We start from the raw sequence: 18,796 nt of genomic DNA on the forward strand, positions 1-18,796 counted from the left end.
CAACCATTAGACAACTTGTAGGCATAGTTCTAAGCAATGGCTTCACTGGTACGGGCGCGTCTTATGAGCACCACTTGTTTCCGTCAGCATTTCAACCTATCATCTTACTGCTGATGGTCAGAGGCGATGAGGATGATATAAATTCAGGTGGATGGACACCATGAACACTGATTCAAGAATATGACATCCTAATCCAGAGGATGTGGTACCAAGACCCCACAGTATTATTAACAGAGAAATAAAGAGTTTAAGAAAGAGGTACAGGTTAGAAAGAAATAGAGTTAGGAATAGTTGTGAAGGTAAGGAGAGATAGAAGGAACTTACTAGCTAAGAATGACATGATGGCAAACACGATTGGAAATCATATGGATTTTAAGGAAAAATGGATGTATATGCCTAAAATACTATAAGGCAGAAACAGGCTCCAGGAATCATAAACAAACACGATGTCGGTGGATGCAGAGTGAGTTTTGTCCCACAAATGGCCATGGCTGGTCCATGGTTCGACAGCTCTGCACTCCGACCGGCCAACCGAGCAGTGGAAGGGTGGCCATGGCTCTGCATTCAGGAGACGGGTGACCTCACGGCTGGTCTCCACCGTCGGCTGTCCTGAGAATGGTTTTCCATTCTCCTGCACCAAGGCGAATGCTGGGACAGTTCCTAGTATAGGCCACGGTCGCGAACCCCCTCACCTTCTCCGAGCATCTCCTTCACCGTCACAAGGCCCGCCTCCCCCTTCAGGGGAGGAATGAAAACATTTTAGTAGTAGTAGCGAACATGAGTGTGCACGTGAGGACTTCAATCAATCAATCAATCAATCAATCAATCAATCAATCAATCAATCTGCATTTAGGGTAGTCGCCTACGTGGCAGATTCTCTATCTATCTGGTGTGATGGCATGAGTCCATGAGTACAAGCATTTACAACAACAACGAAGCATCAATATACGTTTCCCATTATCTCGCCGATTGTTTGATTATGTCCTGATGTTCACTGAGGCATTCTTGCTACTCCTGTCATGTACCTTCCACCGCTTTAAGTTGTGCCATCACTTCTGATACAGCCTGTATATCAATAATCTGCCTTCTGACTGACTAATTGAACTGGTCTCTAATTCAGAACTGGAAATGACTTTGAAGACTTTTCACAGTGGTTTAAGCACATGTGATGCAGGATTTTGCAATCCTATATGCTTCAAAAATTATTAAAATACTAGGAAATGATTAGCAATGGTACCCAATATAAATAAATGTGTGTGTGCAACTTAGTTGCACCTTACAGTAGTAACACAATGGATGATTTGAACTGACCTAAAGTTGTGATGATGTACATTGTAAAAAGTGAACAGTAATTCAGCACAGAATTGTCTGTTGAGCCAGAAATATTTTCAACATAACAGACAACAAAACAGCCCTACAACCAAAGGTAATCCTTCCATCCCGTCAACATCCACACATACCAACCACTGTTTATTTTCCGTGGGCCCTCCGCATCACGTTACCACAGGCTTCAGGAGTACCTCTGGCTCAACCTCAAAGACATTACCTTGTAATACATACCCATGTCCAGTAGGCAGTAATGATCGTTCTTTGAATGTTAAAAACTTAGCATATAATCACAAAAAATCCTATATATACACTCTATTATGTCAAACCACATCACATATGAATGTTCAGGTATTAGCCCCAGTTGAAAATTGCTCATAAATCTAAGACACTGAATGCTAGTTGAAGTTTAAAGCTTGAAATTTTAGTCAGCAAATGCAAATAAAAGTAATTCATGCAGTAGAGGATTAAAATAACAATGGTTCTAAAATTGATTTCTGTGGAATTTACCTTCCTTATGGATGATGACTGGCTGGTGAAATACAACATTCTGGAATACTACTGTCATTTCTTGTGGATTTATGTTGAAAATGGATGTCAGTAGAGTCCATGCCATTTTCTGAAAAATTAAGATTGATATTTGAAGGAGAATGAAAATGAGTAATATTTTTATACGGTTGATACCTTATGTGAAATATAACAGGTTTGAAAGTTTCAAAATCCAGCGTATGATATCACTTTTATTCTAGACATGTCAACAGTATTCATCAGCTGTATACTTCTGCCCTAGATATTAGTTACATTTTACTTTCTTTTCCTACCAACTTTGGTTTACTATCATCACAGAGAACTTGATCAGTATTCTTTGTCATCTTTGGCAACCTCAAGGCTGAGCACACACTTGATCCGTATTTGTTTTGTACGGTTACGTACGACTGTAGCCTACAGTTACATACAACTAAAGTCGTACGTATGAAAGCGCACATTGCTTGCGAGCTCGTTCGATGCGATTGTTCAGTACCGGTATTGACGTTCGTCTTCCACTGTCAACATAAATTATCTATTTCTGTTGGAGAATTCTCTTCTAAGACGCAGAAGACAGCATCGTAGAAATGAATGGGTTAATGAAATATATCCGAACTTACTAGGAAATTGAATCTAGGAGAGAAGTCAGCTAAGGATAACATGATGGTAAGCATAATTTTATTGGTGGTCATACCAATTTAGTGAAAAATCGAGGAGTATAATAGGAACTGTGCCATTTCACTGTTCTGAGAACCGAATTCAGTGGAGTTAAGATGGTCGCAATTGCCGATAACAAATTTAAATAGAACGCACAAACTCAATAATATATCAAGGAGATACGGTATAGTGTGAAGTTAAAATAGTCAAAATCAACATGGCAGTGGCTAAGACAAAAACAAGACTTAGAATTGTTAAAGACAGCTCTATTGTAAATTGATAAATGAACAAACCATTGTAAAGAGCGAACGCATTACACTCAAGAGGCTAGAGATGCATCTTTAAATTGATAGGTTAGAAGAAAATGGTTTGAAGAAGAAAGATTTACAGCGTTAAATTAACAGAATAATGCGTAATTAGAATAGCAATAATATAATGCGGTATAAGGGGAATATTGTAAAGATAATCGATATACAGGAGTTGATCACGGCAAAGAAAAGACCTTGATTCTATCAAAAGAGAAAGAATTCCTTGTAATGGAATGATAACATATTGAGTCTTTAAACAATATTAAACAATATAAAAAGCTGAAACAACAGCAGATATATTGGAGATCTGCAAGATTAAAATGATAAAAATTAAATCTAAATGGATTCTCATTGAAATTGTTATGTTAGAAGGCCTTGAATACAGCATAATGTTGCAGCTAACTTCATAGCTGTATTTTTATCTTCCTATTGTGCAAGACGAGATCGCCATGCATTTTTAACTAGACTATAGGGCAGATTGTCTGGATGAGGCCAAGCTGAGATGACGGCAAAGAGTGACCACATCTCCGAGGACATCTCGATGGCCAGCGGCGGACTGCGAATGTCAAACCAGAGCCGCAGATGACGATGTAGACATAAACTAAACCCGGAGCCAAAGGGAAAAAGATAAGTTATTCCTTAAATTAAGGTAAATGATTGCAATATGAGTTGTTTATAAGTAGATATCTTCAAAATGATTCAATTATGTTAGATTCTCACGCAATAGTCATACATTTGTGTCGACATACATGGAGGTAGGTATTCTTCCTAAAAGACAAGACCAATTCTAATTAGGGAGTGTGTTATGAATAATATGATAATACCATTGCAATGAAACCAAAGAATATTGGCAGGTTATGCCATATGAAATGTGAAGTACAGAATGGTAGAACACTTTAAGGTTATATGTGAAGTGATGATTGATATATTGAAATATGAAGGTTAGATAATGCCATAGGAAATGGGTTATATATATATGGATATGAGAATAAACCGAAGACATGTTGAGAATAGATATGAGGATATTGATCCAATGAAGTGAATAATTGGGAATGAAATGATTTTAAGCATCAAGATAAGTTATATATGAGGGTTATTGGAAAGAAATGGAAGAGATATGATATGATATGTGAAATGAAGCTAATGTGATGTTGTGATGTTATATGAGTATAATGAAGAATGGAGAGATATAATACCATATATATATATATTGCTACGATGATAAAAGAAGAAAATGATTCTTTTTTGTGAAGAGAAATATGTTGTTATTTGATGCAAGCTAGGATCATTTATGTTCATGATACCATGATTATATTTCATTGATAGAGAATCCATATCCTACGATAGTGGTAAAGTGTTGTGGTAGTTATAATATGTTATGGCAGGATTAGGTCATCACAATGAATCCTTATAGGAAGTGTCGGTCATTAATTTGATAAATTTTAACCTAGTATTTTTACCATAAAGTTATATTTTCCTGAATTATAAGGATGGCATACATTAAAGCACATGGATAGGCAATATCATTTTCTATAAATAATTTCAGAACGATAGATGGTTTCTGGTATCTTCATGAAAGATATTCCTTGCATACGGTATTTAAATAAATCACACAAGGTCATACATTAAAGTTCAGACACTCATGTGAGAATATGGTTGATTAGTTATGTTTTATGGTTAATTTGGATCGAAGATTAATTTGATAAATGATATAATGATGAGTAATGTTAGCTTTTAAGGTGAATATTAGCATATGTTTTTGCTAGCAAGAAATACTTATCTTTTTCCCGATGCATACAGATGTGTTATGATAATCAAAAGACAAGCATGAAATGAAATCCTCATCCTAAGATATCAGAAGAAAGAAGATGAATTATGATGCTGATAAAATGATGTATTTTATGTCATTCAAACAACTTAACTTTATCCTTGACTTTTCTAAGTGGATTTGTATTAATTTAAATAAACTTTAATTTTAATGTATATATATATATTTTTTTGAATGATGATATGAAAGCAATTTATAAGTTAATTTCAGGTCTTAATAATTTTTACAATATATAACCAGCATGTCAATGATCAACATTGATAGTTTATGCTATCAAAGCAGATTCAATTAATGCAATTTAAGATGTTACTCTTTCCTTTATTTCATTTACTTTTTCTCAACTTTCAAACTTGAATAAAAGATTATAGTTAAAGTATATTGGAAGTGCTATTTATCAATTTGATTAAGGATATTAGATAGATTTAGAATTAAGGCGTCAAATAGATCATATTCTTGTATAGCCAACGATTCATAGGATGGAGACGTCCATCATCATTACTGGTATTAAGACGTTTCTTAAGATGCCTTCTTCTTTTCAGACCCCACGTAAAAAAAAAAAATATATATATATATATATATATACATAAACATCAAACCTGGAGATTAAGCTAGCCTGGATTTCCTTTATGTTCCCTCCCTGGACGCAGGAAGGGCGTAGTACTTTAAGGCAGAAACAGGTTCCAAGAAGGATATTCCAGGAATCTTTAATGAACAAGGGGAGTGTGTTTGTGAAGATCTTCAAAAGGCAGAAGTATTAAGTCAGCAGTATGTAAAGATTGTTGGTTACAAGGATAATGCCCAGATAGAGGAGGTGACTAATACTAAAGAAGTATTAAAATTTACATATGATAACAATGACATTTACAATAAGATACAAAAGTTCAAAACTAGAAAAGTAGCTGGAATTGATAAGGTTTTAAGGGATATACTAAAAGACAATGGGTTGGGATATAGTGCCATATCTGAAGTACTTATTTGATTATTGTTTGCATGAAGGAGCTGTACCAAGTGAATGAATAGTTGCTATAGTAGCCCCTGTGTATAAAGGAAAGGGTGATATACATAAAGCTGAAAATTACAGGCCAGTCAATTTGACACGCATTGCATGTAAGCATTGGGTAAGCATTCTTTCTGATTATATTAGACATGTTTGCAAAATTAATAATTGGTTTGATAGAAGGAAGTTTGGGATTAGGAAAGGTTATTCCACTGAAGCGCAACTTGTAGGATTCCAGCAAGGTATAGCAGATATCCTGGATTCAGGAGTTCAAATGGACTGTATCGCGATTGACTTATCTAAGGTATTTGATAGGGTAGATCATGAGAGACTACTGGCAAAAATGAGTGCAATTGGACTAGAAAAAAGAGTGACTGAATGGGTGGCTAAATTTCTAGAAAATAGAACTCAGAGAATTAGAGTAGGCGAAGCTTTATCTGACCCTGTAATAATCAAGAAGGGAATTCCTCAAGGCAGTATTGTTGGACCTTTGTGTTTTCTTATATATACCAATGTTATGTGTAAAGAAGTGGAATCAGGGATAAGGCTTTTTGCAGATGATGTTATTCTGTACAGAGTAATAAATAAGTTAGAACATTGTGAGCAACTGCAAAATGACCTCGATAATGTTGTGAGATGGACAGTAGGCAATGGTATGATAATAAATAGGGTTAAAAGTCAGGTTGTGAGTTTCAGAAATAGGAAAATCCTCTCAGTTTTAATCACTGAGTTGATGGGGTGAAAGTTCCTTTTGGGGATCATTGTAAGTACCTAGGCGTAATCACATAAATATGATTGTAAATAAAGGGTACAGATCTTCACACATAGTTATGAGTGTATTTAGGGGTTGTAGTAAGGATGTAATAGGTAGCAGGTAGGGACCCTCTGCGGAGGCAGCCCTACCCAGGGAGTGGCGCCCCTGCCTATGTGAGTCCCAGAGCACACTGACCCGGTGTGTACCATCTGGTAAGGGTCCCAGCTCAGGGTTACGGGTGAAGACCTCAACGGCAGTGAAGGCGGAGATGAAGATCATTGGTACGGCGGAACTGGCGGAAGAGGCATCCTTGCTTTTTGGGATAGTTGGTGTCAGGTCAGAATATATTCTGCTATCGTATGCGACAGTAGACGGTACTACCTGCGACTGTCTGGCCGAGGGTCTGGCGGCCGATACCAAACCAGGCAAACTAAGGGAAAACCAATAGCTGCGAGCAGAGGAGTCTTCCCTTAGAAGATTGGATAAGATGTGACCTTTGTGTGGGAAATAACACATAAATTCATCAGCTGCTGCCTTGCAGTGAGGCAGGGGACTGCCAAAGGCTAAGGGAGACCACCCTGAAAGAAAATCCTCTAGTACGTTAGGCCTAGCAAGTCAGTACAGGAGTACAATGCAGTTGCTTTCAAAATGAAAACGAGCCTCGGAAAGAAACATATTCTGAATGTCGACAATACTTCAAGTACTCTTGGAACTAATGACGACGTCATGTCCGATGTTCATTCAAGATGCACGAGAAGACCCGATCATAGAAACAAGCTTCGGATTGGAACCTTAAACGTTATGACTCTAACAGGAAAATGCAACGAAATCACGGATTTAATGAACCGTAGACATATTCACATCCTAGGGCTGAGTGAAACCAAATGGAAAGGTTGCAACACAAGAATGTTAGAGGACGGATATAAATTATACTGGAGTGGTAATCCTGCAGTGGCGAGGAATGGAGTTGGTTTTATACTCCATAAAGACATCGATAGTGTAACAGATGTCTCCTTCATCAATGAGAGATTAATCAAAGCTAAAATATACCTAAATGGAGAAACTCAAACTGTAATCCAAGTTTATGCTCCCCAGCAGGGTAGTAGCGATGACCAAAAAGCAAGCTTCCTAGAAAAACTAGAGGACATCATTGATGAAGAGAACATAATGATAATTGGGGATTTTAATGCCCAGGTAGGAACTGATAGGTCAGGTTATGAAGGCATTATTGGTCCATATGGATTTGGTAATAGAAATGAGGAGGGTGAACTTTTGCTTGATCTATGTACACGAAACCAACTTCTGGTGAAGAACTCGTGGTTTCAGAAACGGGATAGCCACAAGATAACGAGATACAGTTGGGACGGTCAGTATAGATCAGTGATAGACCTTATCATCACAGATAGGTCAAGTGGAGAAAAGGTGCATGATGTAAAAGTGATACCTAGTGAGAGCCTTGATAGTGACCATAGACTCCTCATTGCAGACCTAAAAGTCACCAAACCTATTATTAAAGTAGACAAGAAGAAAAAACCACGAATTAAAGACTGGAAATTGAAAGATGTGGAAGTCAAACAGCAGTTTCAAGAGGAAATCAGAGCTAAAATACCAATAACAGACACAAAGAAAGGTAATGAAGAATGGAATGATTTTAAGGAAAGTCTGGTTGGTAGTGCAGATAAAATATGTGGAAGAACAAGCAAAAGAGTGAGAGAGAAAAGAACATCTTGGTGGAATGATAAAGTGAAAGAAGCCATAATGAAAAGGAATAAAGCCAAAAAACTTCTTGATGTGGCTAAGTCTGACAGAAGAATCAACAGTGACCAAATAGACAACAATAAATTGGAAGAGATAGCAAAGGAATATAGATACAGAAAGTTGGAAGTCAAGAGAATTGTACGGGAAGAAAAAGAGAAAAGTTGGAAAGAATTTACAACTAAACTGGAAGAAGACAGTAAAGGGAATATGAAAATGATATATGGAATAGTTAAAAGTAAAAGATCAGATAAAGAAGCAATTACAGCCCTGGAGACAGCAGATGGGAATATAGTTCGCAATATGAAAGATATCACGGATACAATGGGGCAGTATTTTGACAAGCTCCTAAATGGCCCTAAAGAGATCTCTGTTGAGGATGTAGGACAGAAAACAATAGAGGAAGATATCCCAATTACATGGACAGAAGCAGAGCAAGCTCTCCACAGGATGAGAAGTGGTAAGTCAGCAGGAGCTGATGAAATTACAGCTGACATGATTAAAGCTGCTGGTCCACCCGGAATACAGTGGCTGTATAGAGTTCTCAGAACAATATGGAAGGATAATGAAATACCTGAAGATTGGACAAAAGGGGTGATAGTTCCTATCTTTAAGAAAGGGAGTAGAAGGAAAAGTGAAAATTACAGAGGCATTACCCTCCTATCACACGGCCTTAAAATTATGGAGAAGATCATTGAAGCCAGAGTAAGGGAAACACTAGAGCCTATCTTAGAAGAGGAACAACATGGTTTTAGGACTGGAAGAAGCACAACAGATCTGATATTTGCTTTGAGGATGTTGGCAGAGAAACACTGGGAAAGAGGAAAAGACCTAATTATTGTGTTTATGGACCTTGAAAAGGCGTATGATAATGTTCCTAGATCAACTATTTGGAAAAGTCTTAGAAAACTTGGTGTACCAGAGTACCTTATTAGGAAGATCCAAATGCTATATAGTAATTGTAAAAGTTGTGTCAGAATTGGAGATGGTCACTCTGAATGGTTCAATACAACCAAAGGAGTACAACAGGGAAGTGCCTTGTCACCACTTCTATTCATAGCAGTTATGGATACCATTTTAAAGGAACTAAAAGGAAAAGGTAATAAAGATCTTCAGGCTCTGGTGTTTGCAGACGATGTGGCAATATGGGATGAAACAGAGGAGGGAGTGCAAAATAATCTGAATGCATGGTGTAAGAAGTTTGATGACTATGGAATGAAATTGAACCCATCAAAAACAGTAGCATTAAAAATCAGCAGACATTATACAGAATGCAACATAAAAATACAGGACCACCAAGTTGAAGTAGTACACCAATTCAGTTATTTAGGAAGCGTAATCGCTAGTAATAACAGAGCTGAGAGAGAAATAACAAACAGAGTAACCAAAGGCTCTAACTTTTACAGCATCGTTAGACACCTACTATGGGATCAGAAAGTCCCACAAAGAACAAAAATGACCCTGTACAAGTCATATTTCATTCCTATCCTTACATATTCTCTGGAAACCTGCACACTAACATCAAAGGATTATAGTAGGATTCAAGCCTGTGAAATGAAATTTCTTAGAACTGCCCTCCAAAAGACCCGACTTGATCATGTGAAAAATGATGAGATCCGATCTAACCTAGGTCTAAATGAATCGATGGAGGAAAGACTTAGGTCATCTAGACTTAAATGGTTTGGGCATGTTAAACGAATGAATAGCACAAGGTTACCATGTGCTTATTTGGAAAAGAGAATAACAGGTAGAAGACCAGCTGGAAGACCAAGAAGAAGATGGATGGACCAACTGAGGGAAGACGTGGAGAGAAGAGGATGGAATTGGGAATCTGTCTTGGACAACGAAATGTTTTTGAATAGGCAACTTTGGAAGACGCTCGTTTTCAAACACCCTACCCGGCTCGCTGGAAGGGCAAACCGATGATGATGATGAGTAAGGATGTAAAGGAGAGGGCATATAAGTCTCTGGTAAGATCCCAACTAGAGTATGGTTCCAATGTATGGGACGCTCATCAGGATTACTTGATTCAAGAACTGGAAAAAATCCAAAGTGGTATGTTCCGAGCTGTCAGTAAAGATTTGGCGTGGAATGACATTAGTAGACGAATAAGTTTGAGTGATGTCTTTAAAAGTAGATAAAGCTGGAATTCATGAGGACAAATTGTGGCAAATATTTGTTTATAGGAAGAGGATTTAGGGATTGGAATAACTTATCAAAGGAGATGTTCAATAAATTTCCAATTTCTTTGCAATCATTTAAGAAAAGGCTAGGAAATCACCTGGGAAACTGCCCAAAATGAAGATCAGTAGTGACTGATTGACATTTTCAGAAATTCTCCCTTGCTTACTATAAAGGCTTTCAAAATATACTTCCATTTGTTACATGCTTCCTTAGGGACTACAGTAAGCTCATGTCTTAACCAAAACACTATTCAGTTGCCATTTCATTCCATCTCTAAGATTCTGCTTTCCTGTTACCTGACCTAAATTTTCTGAGTTCTCCCTCAATTTCGTTTGAACTGTACAATTTTTTATTTGGCTCCATCCCTTTCCTGTAGATATTGATTTTGTGTAGGCTGTATCACTTTCTTTTTGAGGCCAGTTTTGATTGACCTTATCCTAGTGCGCTGAATCCTCACATTAAACAGTTAGTGCTATTAGTTGCTATCCTTGGAAGCTGGGGTTCCATTCTTGGTGCAGCTAGAAATTTGAGATTGGCAGGTGAGCTGGTAGGTGGTTAAAATTTGCATGCAATTCACTGCTATTAGTGGGGATGCACCACTTCAAAACATGCAAGGGCATAAGTATACTTTTTTTTTTTTTGCAAATCATACAGGGATCAGTATTTTAAAATAATCTCCTGAATCCTCTCCCCTTCCTTACGAATTTCCTGATTTATAGGTCAATCACAGATAATATTCATAGATGAGGTATCATATTTCCAAGTGTAATAGTGAACAGTCGTACAGTTGAAGAATCAATTGCAATGTTGAATCTAGCAGAGAAATCCAGTCAGTTTACATATCATCCCTACACTTAACCAATATAATTAATTTTATTTCTGATCCTTGCACTACTTTACTCAAAATCTTCCCAGCTTCATTCAGAATATGGATTTCTGAAGCAATCCTAGTACTAATTTCTACAACCACCAAACATAGCAACATCATTCATTTATTCATTCATTTACATGCTTAACAGAAACTGTTTCATGTTTAACTCTATCCTACTCCTTTTGATATTTACTAAAGAATAGCTTACATCCTTCCTTTTTATATTTCCCTAATGCCATAAATCCTGCCACAACTTGTATGCTAACTTAGCAATATCTATTGTACTCCTCCTTAGAACTGGCCATATTTATAATGATAGCATCCCAATGATTTCTAGTTCGATTGCCATATTGCTTCTGAGGATTCCCTGTAAGTAAGCTTTTGCAAATGTGCCTAAAATAGAGTGTTGGACTTACACATAATCTCGGTGAGCTTTTAACTCCAATAGTTACGAAGAGAAGGAGTAGAGAATTGAACTATGAGAATTGGTGGGGGCAAGAACTTGAAATTGTAGATAGCTTCTAGTATTTGGAAAACAAAACTGATGCAGGATACAGGGTTGGACACAGAGATCAGAAAAATGATCACAGAAAAGCATTTCCTCTTAGCATGAAGAACTTGATCTGGCAGAAGGAAGTGTAAAAAGGTGATGTATGAGCTGTATTATTTCCCATACTGACAAATACAGAGGAGAATTAGACAGTGATGGAAAGAAAACAGAGAGAAATTCAGGCCAGTGAGATGGAATTTTTAAGATATATGATAGGAAAGGCAACAAAGAAAAGAGTAAGAAGTGAGGATGTCAAGATGAAGTGAAATAGCTTTCTAAATGGATGGAGAGGAAGTGATTTATATAGAAAAGGGAAGGCTTCTTAAGCTAAAGATTAAGGACAAGGTTGAAGAATGGAAAACAAGAGGTAGACCCAGACTCAGGTGTTGGAATTGATTAAAAAAATAAGAAGTAACCTGGATTGGAACACAGTTGAGGTTGTTGGATACAGGAGGATAAAGGTGCAATTAAAGTCCCAACCCAGCTGGAGCTGGAAAAGGGAAATGATGATGATGTGTTAAGGAGCCATTGATGGTTTGAATAGTCCTAGTCAATCAGATACAAAGAGGACCACTATTCATCATCATCATTAATGATCCACTCCAGTTGCCTGGGTATTCTGGTATCCTAACTCCCAGAACTACTGTCTTGACTACAGGAATCACACCATGAATAATTTGTCTCCGTCTTATTTCAATATACGGCACCAGCAATTTTAATCAAGTTACTTGTTCCTGATGAAGTCTGTCTTAAAACTCAATCTTTCCCACCTCCTTCTAAAGTTACACTCTTAAAAGAGCACCTTTCTAAAATCAGACGCACCAGGTGGGCTGTGACCGGCAACACAACATGTCCTCCAAGGACGTAGTCATTGCAGAACCTTGTATCTTCATGTGTTAAGGACAGCTGCACATGGCTCACTCCAGAAGTCAGATTACTCTGAAAGACAGATATACATTATATAAAACAGGGCTCACAGACTGGGGAGTTCTATGTCTTTTTTAACCTGTCATCGGTAGCGTTGCGAGAGGTAGCATGTATAGGTGCTCTCTAACATCAGCTTGGTATATGATTTTAATGCTTATACAGGCTCTTCTTGGCAGTTTGAATACATCATACCAAAGATCATTCCACATTAAGAAAATAGTATTGCTCTTATGGACCTACAAAGAGTGAACACATCCCCTCTTAGACACCCATAATTCCTCGTGATTAAGGAATGTTGTAATGTATTTTACATTGTATTATGAAAGAAAGAAGAAAGGATGAGGCATTTTTGCATGTGTGTTTATTAAAACAACTACTGGAGCTTTCCTATTTCATAACTACATTCGTAGGGAGGAAGCACAATGGTGGGAACAGCCATCGCTTTGTTACCTTCCTTCATTTTCCTTCTGTGTCACACCGGTTGGTACATGTAATGCGTAATCCGTTACTCTCTGAATCCTGGCAGCTTATTACTGTTGTAGATAAGTCGTCTATTTATGTGATCCTTTCATTTTTTAAGTTTTTATATCATTGCATACTTGTCCTGTGTTGAGGGAGCGTTATGTAATGAATTAGCCTACGTGTGAGATTTCATTCTTTAATGTTAATACAGTGATTTATTTACTTTATGGATGAGGCTGAAGAAGAAACAAAAGTAAACTGTTCTTATTTTCTTCCCTCTTTTATCTTGAACTTAAAAACTGAGTTTCACAAAATGTATGCACCTCTCTTTTCCCATTATGCTGTGAATATTAAAATGAGCCTTCTCTAAACCCTCAGCTCCACTGAGTGCATAAACATTATTTTCAGCTTAGTTTCTTCTCCTTTTTATCTTGAACTTAGGATACTGAGTTTCATAAATTTACTTGCCAAAAATTTCCTGTGATGCTGTTGATCAGAATCGTTCGATGGCAACCTTGTTGTCATAAGAACAATACTGTTTTCTTAACATGGAATGACCTTTAGTGTTTGGTTATTTAGTATATTTAGGTAAGTATATACTTACATATTTGTATATATCCACAATGATTTATTACCAAAAAATGTACTACTACAATTTTGACTCCTACACTGTTTTCGTTCTTTGAGAAGGTAATTATAATTTTGTTTTATTAGACTGTCTCCGTATTTGTAAACCTCATTATTTTCTATCATTGTCATGTTCACTCATTTCTTTCAACTTCTTGTGAAAAGCATTCACTGCATACTATTTTTGTTAGTCCAGTGTGCTCTTTGCATATCGAGCGTCTGCACACATCACAGTGAGCTGACGTAAATCGTTTCTGCCCGGGAACATCAGAAAAAATGCAAATAACCCTAGTTTTTTGGTAATGATTATAAACAAGTTTTACAAAATGTTCACAAAAATGAAGAAGTGATAACTTTTAGCAATAATTACCTGGGGCTGCTGGTGTCACATTTCTAACAGGAAGTTCTTGGCCAAGGATATTTTTGATGGAATTTCTGAGGCCAGTTTATAGAACATCGACTGAAGCATGTCTCAACAGATGTGGCTTTACGATTTCCGGGGGCAATATTGGTGAAACATTTTCTTCATGGAATTGAATCTTCTGTAGTAGAGAAATAAATAATCTAGGCATTGACAGTACCCAGATCCAAAAGACCACAGAAGATTGCCAAAGACCATCTACTGTTTACCCTTTTCAAGCTGTAGTATTTTTCTTCCTGTCAACAACAACAACAACAACAACAACAACTCCTCCTCCTCCTTTCGTCAAGTTGTAAAATGTAATGACCTCTGGGTTGTTGACAACTCCGCTCACAGGGTCGATGGTGTCATCATAATGCAAAGTGGACAGCATAAGAACATTTTTCTTTTTCTTGAGAACATATGAAACTAATAGTGTACTATTAGGTTCTTTGCCAAATCCAAACATGTTACTTCCAACGGGTCTGTTCCTGACATTCAAAAAGTCTGGTGGCAATTGAGGTTTGCTTTTTCTTATTGTGCCAACTATTGTCATTCTATGGTGAGTAAAAAGGTCATTGGCAACAGATGTATGGTACCGTAATTGTCCATAGTGATGTTCCTTACTGAGTTGTCAATTGGCTGAATTAGTCTCTTCACAACAGCAGTTGCAGAACTGTCTGTAGCATAAGAGCGTTTAGCTGGTTGTTTATTGGGATAAATTTCAGCCAAGGCATAGATTTTAATTCTGTGTTTGCCTGGTTTATTACTAATATACTGACAGAATTTACATCTTCCTTCAAAACCTTCAAGCATTTCATCCATATTCTGATATTCCCCAGCTGTATAGTTTGAAATACAACTGCTGACAAAACTATCAAAAATTTGTCGAAGATTATCATACGAGCATTTTGAGTACGTTTGTCATCAAACTGAATAGCTCTATACAACTGGTGATATCTTCTTTTGCTCATGACTCCTCTGAAAAATATGGGAGCTGAACCATTAGTTTCTCACATTTCTGATGTGTTTAGATGGTTGCCCTTCTTCACACCCAACATATATAAACACCATAAAAGGCTAATGTTCATCAAGACTGGTTTGTGGACAGTCCTTTTCACCACTCTTAAAAGAAATGGCCATTTCAGAAAGCTGGATATTTGTAAATGACACAATATCACATTGTTTCATTAGAAAATAACTTTCCAACAATCTACAAATAGTTTTACAATTATTTTGCATTACCTTTGACACCTGGTAATTTACTAATTATATTTTGCCGAAGAAAAACTCCGTGGCTCAGGCAGCAGCACGCTGGCTTCTCACCACTGGGTTCTGTGGTGCAAATCCCGGTCACTCCATGTGAGATTTGTGCTGGACAAAGTGGAGGCGGGACAGGTTTTTCTCCGGGTTCTCCGGTTTTCCCTGTCATCATTCATTCCAGCAACACTCTCCAACATCATTTCATTTCATCTGTCATTCATTAATCATTGCCCCAGAGGAGTGCGACAGGCTTCGGCAGCCGACATAATTCCTATCATCGCCGCTAGATGGGGCTTCACTCATTCCATTCCTGAACTGGTCAAATGACTGGAAACGGGCTGTGGATGCTCAATTTGCCTAAGAGCTTTTCCTTTCTTATTTGTTTGTTTGTGTATGTGCCATTCGGTATATTTATCTTTTCCACTGTACAGAAGTCCAGAAGGCTGCGTTATGACTATAGCATATGGACATTTCACGTTTTTTGTCTTGAGTGAGGGCTGCACTGTGGTTCTTTCGGGTGCAAAAACCTCAGGTGACTGCATTGTAGATGTGGAGGGTATAGGGTGAAGAATTTGTGAGCCAGTTAGTTTTGTATCAATATCGTTACTGTATCTGAATCGTTGGATTGCTCCCTATCAGTTTGATACATGGAATGTTCAGTAGAAGCATCACTTAGACAGACAGAAGAAAAGCCTTGATCATCAACATCAGTAAATACATCGTCCTCTTCTTCAACCAGCTCAAAAGAACAGATTCACTAGGCCTATTAGCCATTATAACTTCACTGTGACACTTGTCACTAAAACATTACACCAGCATGGAACTGTGACGCTAAAGGTATCGAGGTGAGAAGCGCCTAACACTGCCTGTGATGCGACCGGTATTGTAGCGAGGTGCAGACTAACACACCAGACACAACGCACTTTCCCCCATGCCCCACGTGACACGTGTGCGTGAATCATTGCGTAACGAAGCAAAACATGTGACTCATATACTCATTTAAGAATACCTAGAATTTGAAAAGTTTGAGTCTTAAACCAGAAAACTTTCCTCAATAAAGAATGTTTTTGTTAGGAGCTACCTACCTAACAATGCTACCGATGGTGGGTTAAGGAAGTCATGAAGGAAAAACATATTTTCTGTTAGAAATAGAACTCATTATTCACATGATATCCAAATTGCAATAATATTGTTCATGAAATATACTTCAGTTGTCTCATACATAAGAATTTGTATGTAAAGAAATATTCTTAGACCTCTATGTGATGCAAGTTAGGTTATTTGTCAATTTTTTATGTATTATAAGGTAGGTTAGGTTATGGATTTAAGTTTAATCATGTTGTATATAACTCAAGTATTATAGGTTAGTCACCTCTGGAATCTTCATATACCAAGGACATGTTGCATAATATTCTGGGTGTTTCTAGATGCCGGTATCTTACATTATGCACCATATTGACAAAACTTGTTTCAAGGCAATTCTAGAACAGGTACCTTAATTAAGGCCACGACCGCTTCCTTCCCACTCCTAACCCTGCCCTGTCCCATCGTCGCCATAAGACCTATCTGTGTCGGTAAAACGTAAAGCAACTAGAAAAAAAAACCAGGTAGCTTACTGGTACCTATGAGGAACTTTTTGATGTTGTTTTAGAATCTTCCAGGTATCCTGTAGTAATACTATGTTTTAAGAAAGCAGAATTATTTAGAATCATAGCTAATATATATACATGAAGAGTGTGGAGATCAGTTGAGAAGAGTTAAGTGAATGAGAGTGCGTGAGTAGTTAAGGGCACATGTCTATGAAGACCACAGTAAAGTAATAGAAAATCACTATTGCCATCATAATTTTGACAGAAATACTTATTCTAGGTAGACAAAAATTATCATATGCAATGAATGAACATTGTATATTGTTATTAGCTTATTAGTTACTGGTTATACTTTATGGTTAAGGTTTTATTACAATTGATTCTTTGTAATGATTTTCTTAAGGCTGCAAATTTGCTGCAAGCTGTTGGAAGGGTAAACTCGGAAACTACTCTGTGAGTACTCTGTGACATGAATTAAATTTTTACACATACGACCAACAGCCTGTAGGTAAAAGTCAGCGAACAATCATTATATTTGGTAAAATAGTTTTTTTTGTAGGAAAATTTCAAATATTGCTAATAAAATTTTCTCAAATTTTATCAAATATTTTGTGGTCTATTTGTCATAATTAAAGAGATACAATCATGATTGTAGTCATGATTAAGACAATTGCACACTGTTTTAATGTGCAATTCTCTTAAAAATAGATGATAATCGTGGTTGTAACTCTTTATTTATGAAAATAAGGGCAATAACATTTTCGACGAAAGTGATGAAAAATTGAATAGGTAACAATATTTGAACTTTTCATAAAAAACTTTGCCATATAGCATGATTGTAGTCTTCTTTGTAGGTACATGATGTGTGCATAGTAGCTGTAAAAAGTATCATTCATGCCACATGAGTAGTTTCCAAGTGTACTCTTCCAAGAGTTTGAAGTGAATTTGCAGCCATGAAAAACTTTGCAAGAAAAAAAAAGTCATAAAAAATTAACCATGAAATGTAACCAGTAACTTATAAGCTAATAACAGTCTAAATTGTACATTCATAGCACATGATAATTTTTGTCCACCTAGAATAAGTATTTCTGTCCAAATTATGATGGCAAATATAGTGATTTTAAACTACTTTACTGTGGTGTTCACAGTCGTGTGCCTTTAACCCTTAAGGGGTCGCGTCGAAATAGTTGTGTGATGGGTCGCACAGGGTCAATTTGACCAGGGAGCATAACATACCAGGTCTTGTAGCAAAACGCTATGTATTTTTAAGGCAGAACATGTCCATCAAACAAAATACCATTTTTTCTTGCAAAACACATCGTATTGTGTAAGAAAAATAAATCTATGACACAAAATACTACCTTTTATAGCAAAACAAGCTGTATTATTAAAGGAAAGCATATCTGTGAAATGAAATACCAGTTTTTATAGCAAAACACATTATTATTAATGAAAAATACATCCATGAAACAAAATAGGAGTTTTTCTAGCAAAAGACATTGTACTACTAAAGAAACATATATTCGTGAAACAAAATGCTGGTTTTTGTGGCAAAACACATAATATTATCAAAGAAAAGCATATCATTAAAACTAAATACCAGTTTATGTAGCAAAACACATTGTATTATTGAAAAGAAGTAAATCCATGAAACTCGCAAAACACTTCTATACAGACAACAAAGACCACAGATGGTCAACGTCAGGAGTTGCGCACGGTGAAAAGAACCAGGTAAAAAGGCAATGCCAGGAGTCGCGCAAGGTGAAAACGACC

General features: G+C 36.9%; 1 protein-coding gene across 1 annotated transcript in view; it reads right to left on the reverse strand.

Moving 5' to 3' along the window:
* The window catches only part of LOC136877587 (fatty acid synthase), a 426,680-nt gene that overhangs the window by 183,835 nt on the left and 224,049 nt on the right, over nucleotides 1-18,796 (reverse strand). Inside the window, exons 15-16 of the mRNA XM_067151746.2 lie at nucleotides 12,578-12,694; nucleotides 1,837-1,945 (exon numbers count right to left, since the gene is read on the reverse strand). Coding sequence (XP_067007847.2) covers nucleotides 1,837-1,945; nucleotides 12,578-12,694 — 226 coding nt within the window. The remainder of the gene's footprint in view (nucleotides 1-1,836; nucleotides 1,946-12,577; nucleotides 12,695-18,796) is intronic.

This window comes from Anabrus simplex, chromosome 7, assembly GCF_040414725.1.
Source record: "Anabrus simplex isolate iqAnaSimp1 chromosome 7, ASM4041472v1, whole genome shotgun sequence".
NCBI lineage: Eukaryota > Metazoa > Arthropoda > Insecta > Orthoptera > Tettigoniidae > Anabrus > Anabrus simplex.